This window comes from Neolamprologus brichardi, chromosome 17, assembly GCF_056152115.1.
Source record: "Neolamprologus brichardi isolate AB-2024 chromosome 17, ASM5615211v1, whole genome shotgun sequence".
Lineage (NCBI taxonomy): Eukaryota > Metazoa > Chordata > Actinopteri > Cichliformes > Cichlidae > Neolamprologus > Neolamprologus brichardi.
Genome location: NC_142120.1, coordinates 9919984 through 9938708, shown reverse-complemented (window position 1 = coordinate 9938708; position 18725 = coordinate 9919984). Strand labels below are relative to the sequence as shown.

The 18725-nt window shown below is 39.7% G+C and overlaps 3 protein-coding genes across 5 annotated transcripts; all 3 read right to left on the bottom strand.

Annotated features, from left to right (window-relative positions):
- Nucleotides 1-419: 419 nt before the first annotated feature.
- si:dkey-14d8.1 (uncharacterized) lies at nt 420-5627 on the bottom strand. Of its 2 annotated transcripts, none has more exons than XM_006780661.3 (7): nt 5446-5627; nt 4569-4768; nt 4279-4371; nt 4091-4183; nt 3844-3954; nt 3082-3205; nt 420-2931 (listed from the first exon to the last, which is right to left on the bottom strand). In XM_006780661.3, the coding sequence occupies exons 1-7, from the start codon at nt 5468-5470 to the stop codon at nt 1244-1246; spliced, it is 2334 nt and encodes a 777-aa protein (XP_006780724.2). In that variant the 5' UTR covers nt 5471-5627; the 3' UTR covers nt 420-1243. The 2 variants fall into 2 exon arrangements, with proteins under 2 accessions (XP_006780724.2, XP_035765072.2); XM_035909179.2 differs by having other exon boundaries at nt 4091-4180.
- A 1704-nt stretch (nt 5628-7331) lies between these two features.
- Nucleotides 7332-15788, bottom strand: LOC102794371 (uncharacterized). Of its 2 annotated transcripts, XM_006780658.3 has the most exons (8): nt 15748-15788; nt 12974-13321; nt 11847-11954; nt 11630-11686; nt 11383-11541; nt 10822-10981; nt 10379-10479; nt 7332-10113 (listed from the first exon to the last, which is right to left on the bottom strand). In XM_006780658.3, the coding sequence occupies exons 2-8, from the start codon at nt 12983-12985 to the stop codon at nt 9949-9951; spliced, it is 762 nt and encodes a 253-aa protein (XP_006780721.2). In that variant the 5' UTR covers nt 12986-13321; nt 15748-15788; the 3' UTR covers nt 7332-9948. The 2 variants fall into 2 exon arrangements, with proteins under 2 accessions (XP_006780721.2, XP_087686757.1); XM_087830631.1 differs by lacking the exon at nt 15748-15788 and having other exon boundaries at nt 12974-13345.
- LOC148097871 (uncharacterized) lies at nt 14059-17626 on the bottom strand. Its single transcript, XM_087831063.1, has 7 exons — nt 17619-17626; nt 16963-17074; nt 16660-16716; nt 16410-16568; nt 15955-16171; nt 15748-15836; nt 14059-14430 (listed from the first exon to the last, which is right to left on the bottom strand). Exons 1-7 carry the CDS (start codon nt 17624-17626, stop codon nt 14329-14331), a joined length of 744 nt encoding a protein of 247 aa, XP_087687189.1. The 3' UTR covers nt 14059-14328.
- Nucleotides 17627-18725: the final 1099 nt, after the last annotated feature.

Sequence of the window (18725 nt, the reverse complement as noted above, 5' to 3'; positions counted from 1 at the left end):
AAAACTACTATAATGGTTACTAGGATATTAAAACTGCTTCTATGCATATGGAATCTCATTAGTTATACTTCTACCATTTTCCCTTACATTTAATAACATATTCTGCATCTCTTAACCCCCCCCCCCCCCCAACTATATTACACTAAGAATATAAAACAATACTGAAACTAATAAAAGGATAATATATACTTAGTATAGTAGTTCAACACTACTAGTAAGAACTATAATAAATCTGCTGCCTGTATATTCAGATACACTAACAGAGGCATATTTCTTTATTATAGTTATTTTGGTTTTTTAAAGCATGTTATTTACATACTAAAGCTATCTAAATTCAGGACACTCAGAAGACAGTATAGTGGGCATATTGTTGTCGTGAATTAAAATTTAACAAAATACACCAGTGAGAGATATTTGTCACACAAATATTTATTTTACTGAAAAACATCACAAAAAATACTGAGAGTAGGTATATTTCTTTGGGGGTTACATAAACAAAAATGGAATTCACAGAACAACCTCATCACATATTTGCATAAGGTTAAATGGTTGTGCACAGATGAAATAAAGGTTGTCTATGTTTCTTGATATTACGTGAACACACACACACACACACACACACACAAAACTATCAGTTTTAAATCACAAATACATGAATTATATCACTAAAACTATTTGAAAGGCTTACAGTTCATGTTTCATTTAAAAAAAAAAAGCATGTGGTGGAAGTCGTTTTAATTACTAAAATTTCCACAAGAATAGGACAAGTTAAAATGTTTTGTGGCAACACTACAGCATTTTATTACACAGCAGTTTATCTACAGTCACATGCGCTGAAATACTTTTATTGTTTATATGATACTCATCTCTTAAGTGTTTGCTATATTTAGATAGCCTCTTCGATAGCATGATGCTGGGAAAACATTTTTATCAATGAACATGACTTTTTTTCTACATAAAATGATTAACAACATTTTAATTCACAATCAGAAATGCTCTTGGCTACCTTAATTTCCAGATAATGTGACATTTTGGCTAACTTCATCACCTAAAGTCAATTTGTCTCATTGCCTTATTTTAAGAACATAAACAGTGGATTCTTCATTAAGATGCTCCAGCTAGTCAGGCACTGATTATAGCACACTATAACTCTGGTCTGTAGAGTCAATGATTCCTAACATCACTTTAATGACTCCGTGCCTCAACATTAAAAACACTTATTTAAATGTCAGCGTTTCTTCAGTTAATAATCATCGCTGACCTCCTCTTCCTCATCAAACTTCCTCTTGAGGGAGAGCTTCTTTTGCTTACCCCTGTGCCTCCGCTTACCGGAGAAATCAGGGTTGGCTTCCCTCGTGTGCAGCTGTTCGTGTTTCTTCAGAAGCCCGGGGACAGAGAATCCCTTCCCGCATGTGTCGCACGTCCAGGGCTTCTTGCACGTATGTGTCCTTTTGTGGACGTTCAGGTGGGATGCCAGCTTGTAAGTCTTCCCACACACATCGCAGCTGAAGGGCCGCTCATTGGTGTGCAGCCTGATGTGGACCTTTAGATTTCCAACCTGAGTGAAGGTCTTTTCACATATAGTGCACCGGTAGGGTCTTTCTCTGGTGTGGATCCTCAGGTGAACCCTCAGGCAGTACTTGCTGGAGAACTTCTTTTGGCAGACAGGACATGGGATCTTTGCTTTGGGGACATGGTCCTGCTGGTGTCTCTTCAGGTCAGACAAATAGACAAAGGTCTTTCCACACTGGGAACAGAGATACTGGCGGTCGCCAATGTGGTAGCCCATGTGTCTCTTCAGCAGACTGGGGACGAGGAATCTCTTCCCACAGCGCTCACACATGTGAGGGCGATCTCTGGTGTGCCAGCGCTCGTGGTTCGACAGCTTGAAAGCCGTAGGAAAAACTTTATTGCAGTGTTTGCAAGGAAACGTCATCTGGCTAGTGTGGCACTCCATGTGTCTTTTGAAGTAAGTGGACTGCGTGAAACCCTTGTTGCAGATGTTACAAAAAAACGGCTTTTGCCCACTGTGGGCGAGAATGTGCTTCGTCAGGCTCTGGAGTTTTGTGAAACACTTCCCGCACTGCCCACAAGCGTAAGGACGAGATGCGTTGTGGGTCTTGAGGTGGTTGTTGAGGAAAGCCTGTGTTCGGAAACTTTTGTTGCATGCTGAGCAGAGGAAAGGCTTCTCTCCTGTATGAATTCGTTCGTGGTCCATCAGCTTGGACTGATAGGGGAAGCTCTTATCACACACACTGCAAGTAAACCTGTCGCCCAGAGGCCTAAATTGCTTTTTTCTTCTTATGCTTGGCCTTGCGTCATCTCCAGCACTCAGCCTGGGTGGAGGAAGAGGTGGCAGGGCAGGGAGTGACAGAGAGTTGGAGGCTATCTGTGACACCCACTGATGCAAAGTGACACGCTGAGTCTGGGGCTTCTGGCCATCTTTTATTCCCGCATCTGCATTTGGTAAAGTGGGAGCAGTTTTGCACGGCACCGTAACTACCCTGAAAGGGATTGATTTCAAAGGCAGTGGCTGTGGTGCTGGTTTCTCTGCTTCTGATGGTGGCGGTTGGGGTGCATTATTCTCTTTGCTCTGCGGAGTTGGAGCAGGCTGTTCTTGTGCAGAACTCTCTTTCTGCACCAAATTCTCCTTTTGAGCTGCTGGTGTGACACTCCTTTCCTTTGATGCAGAGCTATAAAGTGTTTTAAAATCATACCGCCCCCTGAGCGGAGGACTGTAAATGTTGACTGCTGGGCTGTCAGGGTCATCTGAAATTACAGCCACGTCTTCGGTGTCACTGACCGAAGTTTGGTTTGTTTCTTTAGGTGTGACCTCTACTGTTTTTGGAGATTCTGGTGGTGGATCAACAAGTTTGGGCCGGAAGGCAAGTGAAGAGAGGACACAGTCGCCCACTGAAGACGAGATAGTGGCTGCACAAAAAGAAGTGCACATTTTTTAAATTGAACTGAACAAGTTATAATACCAACAAGCTTAGACACCCATATATCTGTTGTTACATTTTGATAAAAAAGGAATAAAAAAAAAATAATAATTCAATCTTTACACAGCCTAAAGTATACCTTTAACACCAAGGAGTCCTTTGGCCTGCTGGTGTAGAAGGAGTGTCTTCAGATCCACTGGATCAGGGATAAAGCCTCCACATGCCTCAAGAACACTGGGCTCCGTTGAAATCATGGCACCAAGCTGAAGTTCAGGCATTAAAATTAATAAATGCTTCTTTCAGTTGCTTCCTTATAAGAAAAGACTCGGCACAGTGGATGGATGCACATATTTGATTTGGCACAGATTTTTATACCGGATGCCCTTTTTGACACAGCCCTTCCAGGGATTTGAGTCTCCTAAGAGTCTTAAACTGGGGGAGCTTTTGTGTATGCAGTGAATGTGTTAAACGTGACACTACACTTTAATTCTCAGACTAAATCACATTTGTCTACATTTTCACATTAGACAAATAAAAACCTTTAAATAGAGACTTTAAAATTTCTGTTATCAGTGTCAAACAGACAGACAATTAATTTTCTAACTCTGACCTACATTTATGATGAAAATAATTGGGTGCTCCATTATAGCATGGCGTAGAGACGTACAGCAGACACCCCAGCGTGCCTGGACACTTTAATGAGTGTTAAGATGAATAAGAATTACATTCTGCTTTAGTTGTGGCCAATTACGGCACCAGATAAACACTCTGAAAGTCCGCAACAGCATGTTTTGCAACTGAATTTAGATCCTGAGAAAAGACATGTCTGATCTCTAAACAGTAGCCCACCATGCTGTCAGAGACCTGGGATAAATGTCATAAATGTATCACAAAGGCATACCTGGGACAAATTGGGCATAGGAAGAAGTTGCTCCAGCTTGCACACTAAGCCTGCAATCAGAGTCTGCAGCGCTGTGTCAAACTTTGTGCCATACTGAACAGGGAACACTTCCTATTGAGGGAAAAAAAATGTTCAACCATGTTGTAAACAGTAAATGGCATATCTCTAAACACTATACTGACAACAAAAGAGGAAATACAAGGGTTACAACCAGTGCCTGTATAATACCACATTAGCATATGTTTACCTTGAAGAAGCGCTTCCTCTCAGTAGGGTTTTTAAGCAGATTCTGGACCAGTACCATGAAATTTGTTTGCGATTTCTCCACTTCTGCATCCTTCTGCAGCAGAGGAAACACTTAGACTCAGATTTAATCCATGCATTAAAAACAATTGCAAATGAAACTTTCAAGCAGAATAGTTTTTTCACACCTACCCCTGATAATGTGGAGACCTTTAATTTATTTATAAGAGTCTGTATCGCCTTAGAATCCGGTGGACCGTCTTTACGAAGCAAATCCAAAATGATCTGCAGCACAAGAGCACATTAGTCACCATACACATTGTATTAACTGCCCCCCGCCACCACCACCAACTGTAGTGTAAAGGAGGCATGTTAAAAAAAAAAAAAAAAAAAATCACTAATCCAGACTCATACAATTTATGGATTACTCTCAGCTTCATAATCATCAACTAGCATTTGATGCAGACACACAAACAGCTCACCCTTGCTCTCAGCCCCAAGATCAGCTGGGCAGTCTGTTTGAAACTCATGAGGTCAGGAACAGTCTGTACCACCATGGTCACAAACTCCTCCACTTTCCCATACTGCTTAACATTTTTCTGCCGTACGACCTGCCAGATGTACGAATACGTCAGCTGCAGAGGAGATGCCATAAGGCGAAGGGAGGCCAAGGGAAGGGCACCTGAAAACGAGTTTGAAAACATTACGTTGCACAATGTGGCTCTTACTGTGCTGTTATGAGGCCAATATTAAAAAAAAAAAATCAAATCTCAGGCATCCACACCCACAAACTTAGCACAAATCCGCCCTGTGTCAGTGATAGCAAATTGGTGAGTTTTGGTCATAGAAAAACTTCAGAGGTTGTGCCATTTATGGGGTTGTGCCATTGCTGCCTGTAGGGGGCGCTGTAGCGCAAGCGGGATGCTTTTGAAGGCTGCAGAGGAGCCGCAGAGGGTCTGAAAAAGTGCACGCCTGCGTGTGCGTGTGCAATCGTGTAGAGAATGAGCGCCAATTTTCTGCAGAGCTGGATTCAAACTTCAAGTAGATGTTGGGCTCATCTTACCGTTATTCGTGGGAGATAGCGTAAACGAAAATATACAAAGACAAACGAGTGCATCCGGAGGATGGATGTTTTAATTTAAAAGCTTTAGCCTCCTGAGCTAGTTAGCCATGTAACTACCTGTCAAACAGCGCTCAAAAATATCCTGAGAGATGTAACTGCATTCAGGGTGGCTATAGGTTTAGAGGAAAGTGTCTGCTTACTGCAACAGATGGATGGCGTTGCATCTTCTTTTCTCACCGCCTGTCTCGGTGGCGGATAGCGACAGATAGCTTACAAGCGTTAGCTTAGCAACTTACTTGTAGTATGAGAGCGTTTTTCCATACTGTGCTCAGGATGCGTCACCACTTCAAGAGACGGTCAACCGACAGCACCAGACAGACTGTAACAGTTTATCTCGAAATGTAACGTTTTTAAAGTAATAAACCGTCTTTAGCTTGAGCGTCAAGCCAGGAAGAATAATGGCGACCGCTTAGCAGCGGCTTTCCAAAACAAAAGTCCGGGTACATCCGGCGGATGTTCCTAAACAATATAAAAGCACCAAAATCTTCATTGTTCAGGAAGAGGAAGAAAAACTATGAAAAGTTTCTTTCTTTCTAAATTATTACATTAGTGAGTCAATTGACAAGGAGGCGAGCTTCATATAATGAATCCAGTGCAGTGCAAACCAGCATTAGGAACAGGCTGTGTATAAATATTTAGTTGGAATTTTTTTTGTTTTTGACTGGGAAAAAAAGAGAAACAAAACAAAACAACCCCCCCTCCCCCCAGAAAACTAGCTGCTCATATACACTCACTTGCCCCTTTAGTAGGTACACCTTTTCAACTGCCCGTTAACCCAAATATCTAATCAGGCAATCACAACTTGCTGAAGTATAAACCAAGCATTATATTGAGAGCCAACAAAGCAATGTAATATAAGTAACTTTTGCATGGTGTTTGCTACCAGACAGGTTGTTCTGAGTATTGAAAACTGTTCTCAGTACAGAAACCGCTGATCTGTTGGGATTTCCCCACAAACATCTCTAAGGTTTATAGAGAATGGTGCAGAAAATGAGAGAAAATAACCAGTCAGAAGCATTTTTTTTTTTTTGCACAATTTGAACCTTGAAGCAGATGGGCAACAGCAGCAGACCACACCAGGTACCAATCCTGTCAGCTAAGGACAGGAAACTGAGGCTATAGTTCACACAGGTTCACCAAAATTGGCCCAAGATTGGCCAGTGATGAGTACAAATGCCTGGGTAATGTCACTGATGACTGTCATGTTGATGACAGTCATCAGTGACATTAATTAATTTTCATTAATTTTCAACATTTTAGATTTTAAATATTCTAAGCAAGCCTCTACCAATTCTTGCTAAATCATCATACTGTCCAGAGGCGAAGTTTGAGCTGCTTCCATCTGGCTGCAGACACAAATTACCACGGTGCAGAACTAACAAGTTTTCCTTTGTCGTTGCTGCCATTAATGTTTTAAGTGACAAACTGGAGTCTTGTTGTTGTTTTTCTTGTTTGTGTCTGATATTTTTCATTGTGTGCTTGTTTGCCGCTAGTGTACCACAAACTGCCCTTTGGGGGATAATAAAGTTGACCATTTTTAGTACTCGGATGATATAGGGTCAGACTTTGGCATAAACAACATAAAAACACAAATCCATCCAGCCTTTTATTAACAGTTCAGGCTGCTGGTGGCGGTGTAGTGCAGTCAACAAATCTGCAGTAACTGTGTGATGCTGTTATGTTAATATGAAGCAAAATCTGAGAGGACCTGATGAATTATTGCCATGATGAATTAAAGCAGTTCTGAAGGCAAAAGGGGGTTGAATCCAACACTACCAAGGCATACCCAAGGAAGTGGTGATTTAGCATATACACTATTTGCCCTATAAATTGAAAGGCTGAATAGAATATTTACCTAAAGCTTTTCAATATAACCCGATTTCTGCTGGCCATGGTCTGCAAGTAAGAAAATTAAATGGTCAATTAAAAGTTAATTATTCTATATTATTAGGTGTGTCTTAAAGACATGTAAACGTCAAGTAATTCATCTTGTCTACATCAAATCTTACAAGATCTTAGGTGCTTTGTCAAAAAATGTAATCATTTATAGTCTAACAACATTTAGCCCAAATGCACCGTTTTGTTGAACATAACAACTTCATGAATTAGTTTTATTGCAACAGTCACAGACATTTTATGGGTGGTAGTGTCGCTTGTGAAGAAAAACAGAATGTGGAAAAATTCTCCAAATAAACCTCTGTCCCTTTGGAATAACACCATTCTCTCTGAATACAATACTTTGTTCAGAGGTCATGCATGTCGAAATATTTCCCGAAGAAGAAAAAAGAAAAAAGAAAAGAAAAGAATGGAGGCCTTTTATCAAGCCCAGCGTTAAATAAACTTCACATGCCTGAACATGAAGTCTACCATTTCAATTACAAAGATTTCAGGAAGTCAACAAACTTGGTTCACTTTGATGACAAATCAGAATATATGCACAGTATTGGCAGAACATCTGCTTAGTAGCCATTTATATGGATTAGCAAAAATAAAGTTCCTTAAAAAAATGTATTGCAATGAAAACTACAGTAAAAGGCGACAGTATCGTATACACTTTATGCTAATTACAGATGTTACATCCAGCTTTTCCCCACTTTTGCCTCCTCAACAACAGAATAACCAAAAAAATGGGTGAATGACACGAGGGAGATGAAACAACATTTTCTGATTATTTCACTGCGGTCACTCTATAGACAACAAACAGCCACACCTTTGCAGCAAGGTGCAGCATTGCCAGTTGGCCACTTTGCTTTAACTATGTGCCTCTGGAGGAACAGATGCACAGACATTCACAACACAGATGGAGAGCAGAGGAGAGAGACGGAGGCATGTAATGTTGTCACCACGTTTCCCCACCCTCAAAGCCAGAAAACTTTTATTGGCTGGGAGTTAAACACCCACTGCTGGGTGCCTCCTGAGCACAGCAAAATGTGGAGAAAATAAGAAACTACAAGCAGAGGAGAGTGGAAAGGCTCTCTGCAAATAATTACACTGTAACAGACTTATAGTAGGTCCAATGTGGTGACTGACATCTTGTAAAATTTACTTTCATCTGGGTATAAAAGATACTGAACAATGTTGGATGTGAATTATCAATATAAGGAAAAAAAAAACAGTTAAAATGCTCCTCCCAAACTGCAGCCATGTCAGTCAGATGAACTGTATAGGTGAAAAACAGAGGAAATCCAAGACAAACAATTTTCAAATATGGGGACAGTATCTAAATATAGTAATTTGTAAATGTGATCAGACCCCTGCAGTGCAAAATGATGGATTTCTGAATTTGGTGAGAGTTATAACGCGCTTTCCTTTCTGCGTTCACAGTATTTTGTCTAACTCATGTACATTCACAATATAATTGGGCGTGTTCATCATTTGCATCACTAAAACAGCTGGAAACATTTTTGTAAGTGAAACACGTAACCAAATAACTTAAATACTTCACACACAAATAACATGTTTTCACGAAATACAAATATCAAACCTTTACAAACGGTTCACTATAAAGACAACACTGTTTACATGAAGTCTACAACAGAAAGATATTTTACCAAAGATATATCCATATTTCATGGGTGTGTTTTGGAAGTTAATCATTCAAATACAGTCAACTGTTATTGAATACTAACCGGGCTCTGTAGGGTGCTTAGCCTGCGGTCTAGAAGGATTCTTAGCCTGTTGATTCATAGGGATCTGTGCACATCAGTCGTGTTTGTAACTGGCATTTCCTCCAGCCTACGGCCAGTTCTTTTGTGACGAGAACAAGCCCTCCTTATGCTTCTCACTGAGCTCATCCGTCCATCCATCTATCAGTCCCTATCTCCCTCACTTTCCCTCGTCCTGTCTGCACTGTCTCTCGCTCCGTCTGTGACACATGCACTACAAGAGCGCTCACACTCGGGGAGTCATGTTCTCATGACTGAACATGATTGACCCAGTGAATAAGGCATTAAAACCTCTAACACACTCACTGCGGCTGAGCAGCAGCTATAGATCACTGGGCAACGGCTTTGAAAATACAATGACTGGATTCAAAGTCCCTCTGGCGATGGCTATCTGCCATCTGGTCAGATCTTTGATACACAAAGTGGGACACTTGTTGAACTGCTCAGTGTGTTGTTTGTGAGTAGCAGGTTTGCAATTTGCGACAGATCGCAGATCATAATAATGTCAACAACAAGTACAGGACAGGCTGTGTGAGATAAAACGCAGCAACAGCATTTTAGTTGTTTCCTTTCAAGATAGCATTAATGTGGCTGTACGTCTTTTTCTGCTTGTAGAAATCAGGTTGTCGCGAAGCAGTGAAAGAGCGGTCTTGGCAGCCGCCCAGACAGAGTCAACAAGTGGATGACGTGTGATGATTACATGATTTTAAGCTCCAGCGATACTTTTTTTTGATTGCAGCTTCAAAGTGAAGCACAAACCCCTTAAAGATATTAGTCCAGAGTGTGAGGAAAAACAACTGAATCTGGTTGTCACAAAATAGGCCAGCTGAACCCAAGGCAGGAAAATCTGTGCTTTGCCAGCCATTTTTAAAGATAACCAGCTACCAAAGAAGTGCAGATGAGGAATTTTGTAGCACACCTGCCTTCACAACAGCTTGGGTTTGCTCTTGCAGAGTAGCTGTGGACCCTGCGCTCAGATGAGTGAAAGCAGAGGAGACCACTCATTTATCCAGCTGACTGGAGAGTGAGTTGGTATGCTGCTGTCCGAGTTTTTCCTTCTTTATTAAACGTCCTTCATCCACTTTCATGTTCAGCAATCGCTTCCCGCTCTGGCTGAGCGTCAGCAGCGTGGGTGAGTGTTTGAAGTGGGATGGAGATAGACACAGTTGGGATCGTGTCAGAAGGTTCCATTTGGCTATTTTCAGTGTTGCATACTGGTAAACGCTTTTCAGACTTGACCTAAAAATTAAAAAAACAAGGAAAAGAAGAAAAGCACCAAGCCTGTGTTGGTCATACAGTTTCATATGACAGAAAGTAAATCTGAAAAGTGGGTTTTATTACGTTAACAGAGTCTCAGATTACTAATGAATTTTTGATAAGCTGTTAACCTTACAATTTCCTTCCTGGAAGTGCTCAATATAATGAGGGCACATTAACAGCCAGGCTTTTTTAGCCTAACCCACAAAGACCAGCAGACGGAAGCCTCAAGTCTAAATTCACTTACCAACCACACTATGAGAGCAACACAAGTGATGAAGGGGATGAGAACCAAAAGCAGGGGAGATCTTCTCGACCAAGCACCCCCACGATTCTCTTCATGAACCCCTGCAAGGAGGACGTTATTGACAATGTAACCAATCACACTTACACCTTAGAAATATGATAGAGGGCAGACCAATGCCCTTATTGAATGTGTGACAGAATACTCTGATGGAAATCAATCTTAGTTACAGCTAGGGACTGGTCATTTCAATACCTTTTGTTTTTCAGAGGTCATCAAATTACTTTTTTTTTTTAAAGAAAAGCTTCTGCCTTAAGGCTGCATATCTGATTACTGTACACAGCTGGATTCCTAATCCTAAATGAATGCCTCCCCCTCCAATAATCTACTTTATTTTGGAAGCTTTCACAAAAAATCTGAACTTTAAATGCAAATGAGGACTGTACCTGGTGTTTGTTCAGTACTAAGGCATGGTGGTGGCTCACAGGAGAAGTCAGTTGGTCCTTGAGCAGCAGTGTGTAAGAAGTCTCTGATGTAGTCAAAGTAAGGACCAGTCAGTAAGCCATGTTCCTGATAGTGACACTGGAAGCTCTGCATCGCCATTTCCTGTGGGAAATCAGACAACAAGCCAACCTTAAATACCTCAGTTATTCAATTAAATGTTCCTTAAAACAGTCCCTCACTGTCTAGGTTATTACATTAATATGGCCTAAAATTAAGCTGCAGAGCTCATTTGCAAAACTAGCATAATGTTAGTGTGTTTCCACATGCCCTGTAGGCCTGAACATTTCTAAGCGTTACCTGATGGAGATATACATATGAGTGCAGGCACCCAATGGTCTGCACAATATCACAGGTAACTCGTGCTACACGCACACCAACACACTGCCAAAAGGGCTTTCTACTTGATCACTGATACTTTAAATTTTACAATCAACAAAGGCACAAATTCGAGTACTGTTTGCAGAGAAGATGAGCAGCATACACCACAGTGTCTGATTACCCACCAGCCTCTCGTGGTCTAAGGTGAAGCGTAAACTCTTGAGCATTGCAATGAAGAGGAGTACGTTGTCTTTGTTGGTGGAGATGGTGCCAAACGTGCTGGCCAGCTTCCGAAGACTTTGCTCCAGTGGATAGATATTTAACACCACCCAGCAGGTGCCAGCCTGAAGACGGAGAAACAGAACTATGAGCAGCTTTGATTCAATTTAAACCAATTTTATATTTTATTCTCTCACGTTGCTTTATACATACCACTTCTTTGGGAATGTAACTAACAGGAATCTCATAATCATAGGGGATATTCTGCTTCTACAGAGGAATTAATGACAGGGAAGGATTTTTGTTTTTACTACAAATGATCAGGAATGGAAGCTCTTACAGAGATAATAATTTAACATGAAGCACAAAACAGAAGTTCATGTGTCAACGCACTATAAATATGATATGTATCAGTCTTGTAGTAACTCACCAATACTGGCAGCTTGTTCACATCATCAGTTATTGGGGACCCAAATTTTCCAGAGCAAAGATTCAAACTTGTTACCAGACTCAGGAGGAGACAAGGTGCTTTCAAGATCTGAGGGGGAAATGTATACCTTACATTACATAAGGTACAGCAATCGACATCTGCTGCGGTGTTGAGTTGTTACTGAGCATTGATTTACCACATCCCTGAAATGAAAGTTGACCAGTTCAACCTCAGTGTTTTGTTTAAGGGTAGTGTGGTTGTATTACAGGATAATCAATTTCCCTCCTTACTTAAAGGTGAGGATTCCAATGTCTTTGCCAGGCATAAAAGCCAATAAATAAAAGGCTGGGCAACATTTTGAGACTAGAAATGGAGCTAAATCTGTGGATCCAATTATTACTATTTTTAATTTGATCTAGAAACTATTTGAATGATCTACTTTACCTAGTAGAATCTTTTTCTCATTTTTGTCAATATTACAGTAAATTTACGATACATATATTTTAGACTGTCAGTGAAGTAAAGTGACACTCCCAGTTTAAAACTCACTGCTTCAAACGATAAACAATGAATTAACAAATGAATGCGCAAACTCGTTAGTGTCACATTTAATGCAAAATGCATTTTATCCTTTTTAAAAAAAAATCAATTTTTTCTTTTTACTCCTCTTAGCGTGTCACGTTACTGCCTCTTGAAGAGTGCTGCAGCAGCAGTACGTGCAGCATTTACTGTAGATCTCTTAATAACATTCAACTGCTTTTAAATGCAGCTCCAAAAGGAAGCATGCTTCATAACATGAACTTTTTGACGTAGTCCTGTAATGTTATTTGATTGTAATATTCCCTTAATCAGTTTAGCACTTATGAAATAAAACGGTCAGCTTGAAGAAAACCACAAGGCTACATTTCTTTATAAAAAGCACACAGTGGCATTTCATAACAAGCAAGCAGCTGACAAAAAACAAAGAATGCAGGAAATATTAATATAAAATAATATTCCTGTTATTTAATGAGCATAGATAAGAAAAATCAATGTCAGTCTGGAAGCATTTACTGTTACACATATTACATATGTTAAAAACATAAAAAAAAAAAAAAAAGAAGAAAGAAATTAAAGGACATACTTACTTTCTTCCTCATATGGAGAAAGAATCCCAAGTTTCTCAAATGCAGTGCATGAAATTCAGTTTTTTCAGTCCAAAGACAGAGCTCATCTCTGTGTGTCTGTGGGTGTAATGTCCAAGCGTGTAGTGAAACTTGAGGATGGGCCGGCAGTCTGCTTTCACTTCAGACAAACTGGCGGACTTCTGACGTGTTGGAGTGGCCGCCTACAGGCTGAGTCATTATGTCGCACACTGACGCTGTCTGAGACTTTTCCATAAACTCCCACATATCAATTTGTTCGTCAGGATAAAGTGGGTGCTTGTTCTCTCGAGAGAATATTTCGCTTAGAATATGTCAAGGTTATTCCTCAAGCTGTTGTTTGGAAAGTGAAAATCAGATGAGGTAGTTCAGACGTTCAGCGGTGCTCTTTGATGCAGTACTTTTTGCTGTAACCTATTACGGTATACATATTTTTTGATTATTTTGGACAAACTTGGGCTCAAAAATACACATTATTCCACGTATAGGTGTTGCATAACCCACTTGTGAAGTGCATTTTTATACATTGCATTTTAGAAAGCCAGAATTCCATGTGTGGACTTGCGTAAATATACTCCAGTTAAAGGCCGATCTCTAACCACAGAGAAACGGCCAGTTGATGACAGTGTAATGATATTTTGATTTGAGGTTTCAATGATATTTTTAACTGCGACTCCCAAACTGAATCACCACCTGAATGGCTCCAGTTCAGAATAGCAGATAAAGAACCTGGTCTTTTCAGAAGCGTCAGACAAACTGATTTAAACAGCAGCCAGGATGAGAAGCAATTTTTGACAGCTATCCAGCCACCAATTTCTCCATTTGTGCCTTGTCCTGCCTCTGACCTGGAAATCATCTCAGCGCACAATCGTGACGAACAACGCTATGACTGTACGAATAAGTTAATTTGTATTTAAAAATATTTGTCATTCAAAGAGATCTATTCTCAGTTTGTTCATGACAAATAAATGTATGACATCCATATTCTGTCTTCTTGTGCCATACAAAATGTAAGAACTTTCATCAACTCCATTATGTGGCAGCAGTAAGCTAGTGGAGAGAAAGAGACATTATGCAGCTGTGCATCATCTCATATTTAATTCACATTGGTTCAAACACATAACTAAAGAATTGAGAGGTAAAAAACATAAGATCGGATTCTTGTGGCGTTGTTTGCGAGATAGCACCAGTTGAATTCCGCAATCTCTCATACAGCAGCTTTAGTCTGTGCCTTGAAGCCATCATATCACTCATTTATCCAGCAGACTCGTGCCAACAACAGAACAACCTGGAGAGTGAGTCGTTCTATTGCCGTCCAGTTTTTTTTCCCTTCCCTCTTATTAATCACGCTTTAGAGAGGCAGTCGGAGTTTGGCTCATTTTAGTAGGTTGCACTTGAATATTTTCAGTGCTGCAAACATGTAAACGCCTTCGGGACCTGGACTGGAGAAAAGAAAAAAAAGAGCACCCAAATAATGTTTATCATACAAAAACAGCCTCAAAGTACTGCTGAATTTTTGATGAGCTGTTGAACTTTAGAAGAATTGCCTTCCTGGAAGTGCCAACTAAAATGAAGACTCATTAGGAAATAAGCTTTATTAGACCACACAGGCCAAGAGTCGGTACAGCTGAGTTGAAGTTTTAACACCAAGGGCGATTCTCTTTAGAAGAGGTTCAAAATAGATACCCCAAATTAGGGTTTCTTTATCCAGAAAGAACCGTGCAGTCCTCTTTGAACTGTTAAAAAGCAGCAGCACAGCTGTGGTCCCGTGCTTTCTCAGCTTGCATTACGGACCATTTCTGCACTAATGCAGTTATCTGCCTGAATAACTGAAAGCCAAGAGTGCACTTCTGGAGAGGTTGTACACAGGAAAAAGAGTTTTGAGCTTAATGCTTATGCCATTGTGCAACAAGCCATCCATCTTTCACTGCTTATCTGGGTTTGGGTTGCAAGGGCAGCAGTCTGAGCAGAGAAGACCAGACTCCCCACACCAGCTCGTCCATCCGGGGGTGACACCAAGAGATTCCCAAGCTAGGCGAGAGATGTAGTCTCTCCAGCGAGTGTTTGGTTTGTCCATCGGCCTCTTCCCGGTGGGACATGACCACAACAACATACCTAGGAGGCCTAGTCAGTAGCTTGAACAATCTCAACTGACCCCTTTCGATGTGTAGCAGCTCTACTCAGAGTTCCTCTCAAATGTCTGAGAGCCCATTCTTAGAAGGAAACTCATTTCTGCTGCTTGTATCCACGAACTCAAACTTTTGGTCACTACCAAAATCTCATGACAATAGATGAGAATAAAAGTGTAGATTGATCAGTAAATTTAGACAGCTTTGCTTTTATGCTTAGCCCTCTTATTACTGCAAACGCTACTCCCAACAGACCAGACTCGTGGAAGTAATGCTTCCTGTGAAGCTACATAGCACGTCTTAAAGGAGGTGTTACACCAACATGCACACAATTTTAATACCAAATAGGAATGTCTGGCAGGTTTGTTTAACATATTGATCATATTTTACTGATAAAAGCACACCACTATAAAGTGTTTTCTATTGGTATTAAACTCAAACGTTTTGTTGGCATTTATCCATAAGCCAGCATGGATGAATTAAATTGTTGACTCAACAGTACTTGCGGGAAAAATTTTTTTTGATGAACTGTTACATTCTGTTAGAGAATTTACTCACTAATTTTTTGGGAATTTCAGGGCAAGGAAAGTTGATAAACTTACTGGGTTAGGGGTTTGATGGTTTACTCACCAGCCACAAAAACGCAAAAACAATGACACAAACTGCCATGGAGATGGTAGCAAAAATCAAAGGCGTCAAGTTTTCGTCCTCCAGAAACTCTGCAAATGACAACAAAACAAAACAAAACAAACAAACACTGAGTACACTTTTCCCCCATTATTTTCTAAGTTACATAAAGCATCCAAGTCTGGTGCATTAACTGCATTAACATTGTACCTGGTGTTTGTTGAGTTCTAAGGTTAGGTGGTGACTGGGATGTTTCTTGAGGAGTCGTAAATGTTTGTTGAGTACTTGGGCACGGTGGTGGTTCACATGAGGAATCAAATAGTCCTCGATCAGCTTCACGTAAGAGGTTTTCCATGTAGTCAAAGTAAGGGCCAGGTGGTATGTGCTGTTCCTGATAGTGGCAATCAAAGTACTGCATCAATATTTCCTGTGGGAATCAGATAACATGCTCACTTGAAATAACTAAATTATACAATTAAGTGTACAAAAACAAATTACTTCTGCCTAAAACTGAGTTTCAGTGTTTCCTTGCACAGTGAACCAGTGTGATTCTACAAATTAAACTACATCTCATTTTAAAGCTATGCATGTCACCGTCCAAACGCTATTAAAAATAAATATGCTGTCAGAAATGCATATAATGAATGAGGTCGATGATTACCCACCACTTTCACATGGTCAAACTTCAGCCACACAGTTTGGAAAATTTCAAGAAAAATAAGCAGGCTTTCGCTGTTGTTGGATTTGTCACCAAAATTGTTGGTCAATCTCTCAAGACTTCGCGCCATTGGATAGATATTTAGCACCACCCAACAAGTGCCAGCCTGGAGAGGCATGTACAAAAACCTTGAACAACAAAAATAAAATTAAAAATAATAAAAGAAATTTGCTCATATTTCTTCATTTCATACATACCACCTCTTTGGGAACATAACTAATGGGAATCAAATAGTCACTGGGAAGATCCTGCTTCTATAGGGGAAATAGGGACCATCAGAGAGGTTTTTGTGTAAAAAAAAAAAAAAAAAAAAAATCCAACAGAATTTTGATTAAAAATTAAAAATTTCTTTTATCCAAGCATAGCAGACCTCTTTGGTTATCAGATTGTCAGAAATAAGAAAATAAAGATGTTCTCACCTCCCCAGAGGTTAATTCTGGGCCAAGAAAGCCCCACAACATACAACAAATGTGACATACATCAAGCCTGTAGCAACTCACCAACAGTCTATAGAGATCAGTTACTGGTGACCCATATTCAAAGCAGAGAGTCAAATTTGTCAAGAGACTCAGGAGGAGACAAGGCACCTTTGGGATGAATACAAAAGTATGGCTACATCATACAGTGCATATGCTTTACATTATGTATAGTCATTTAGAGTTATAAAAATAAATTTGGGATTGGTGATGTTTGTGTGCAGCAGCAGAAATGAGATTTCCCCATAGTCTCACATTTAAATCTAACCGTCCCAGTATTGTTTAAGCTATATAAATGTGGCTATATATAATTTTTTAGGGTTTAAAACCAGTATAAAACTAGCTGATGACAATAAAATCTTGCTCTAAGTGCCACCCCTTAAATTTACTGTCAAATATAGCATAAATAGTACAGTTTGACATAAGCATGGGCCACTGTTTTAAAAAAATTAAATTATAAGGGAATTCACTTTTACACAAGCAGAGTTACTGCCAAGTTAGCTGGGATTACTTGTAAGAGTTGCTCTGATATTTTGTTAAAACCAAGATAGCTAGCTAAAGTTTACGTTGAACTTGCCAGCTGGCAAGCTAGCAGCCCATCCCAATTACAGTAGCATCGTTTTAAGTAAGATATGAGATCAAATCCCATCAAACAAGGTCTCACTGCCCGTTTTCCCTACCTTGACATCCATTACCAACACCTGCACCCTCTGAATGACAAAAGTGAGGGGGAGGAGCTGCAAACGACCTTTTATGGAAACCCTTGGATGCAGGGAGGGAAACCCCATGAAATATACATTACTCTAGTTGCAAGATCTATCAAAAAATAAAAATAAAAATAATTTAATAACAATACTGTTTATAGCCACTTTATATTAAATGATTAACCATGTTTTTTTATTTTTGCTTTGTTAAAGCTCTCATTAAAGTCATTAAAATAATTTCATTGAATAAAAAAATATTGAAATGATTTAATTTCAATATGCCGTTAACATAATTTGATATTTAATTACATTTTTGGTTATTTTGGATTTGATTAAAGCTATCTTAAATTGTTTGTTTCTTAGTAGTTAGTTAATTTGTTAATATCTATTTCCCTTGTGTATCTATTTTTCCAAAAATTCTCCTATGTCAGTTCCCCAGACTTTGGCAGCTTATGGTTTTTAAACAGTTTGCTGTACCTGCTTTCCCTTTTATTACTTTATGATCAAATTTTACTATGAATCATGATCATCAAATAATTAGGGGGCAAAATAAAACCCACTTTTTCAAAACTTCAAACAGGCCAAATCAGATCAGTCCCTTTCTGCTAAATATGGGCATAAGTGTAATATACTTAAGGTTGAGAGACTGTTAATGTGGAGATCATTCTGGGCTTTGAGAAATTACCAGTGACATTTTCCACTATTTTTTTCCAACATTATACAGGAATGAATTATGCAAATCAATCAGAAATCAGCTGCAGCCATGTGTCCTTTCACTGTCTTTCCATGTAAGCAACTTTGGAAGGGACGTATCCCTTCTTTTGCATACATCTTACCTACATCTACATTATATGTAGAACTTCTTCATCATTTTATTATTTTGAGCTAATGCAATGAATGCAGGTTTCCAAAAGTCAGGTCTTAACTTCTCACAAGCTTGCGTGTTTCAATTACACGGGAACAAATAACTTAATTCGACTGAACACACAGTGCAGAAGTACTTTGTCTGCTGCAGTTGTAAGAGAAGACGTGGAAGGCATAGTCTGAGCTGAGGCAGGTCATCTAAAGCAGGTCACATCTAAA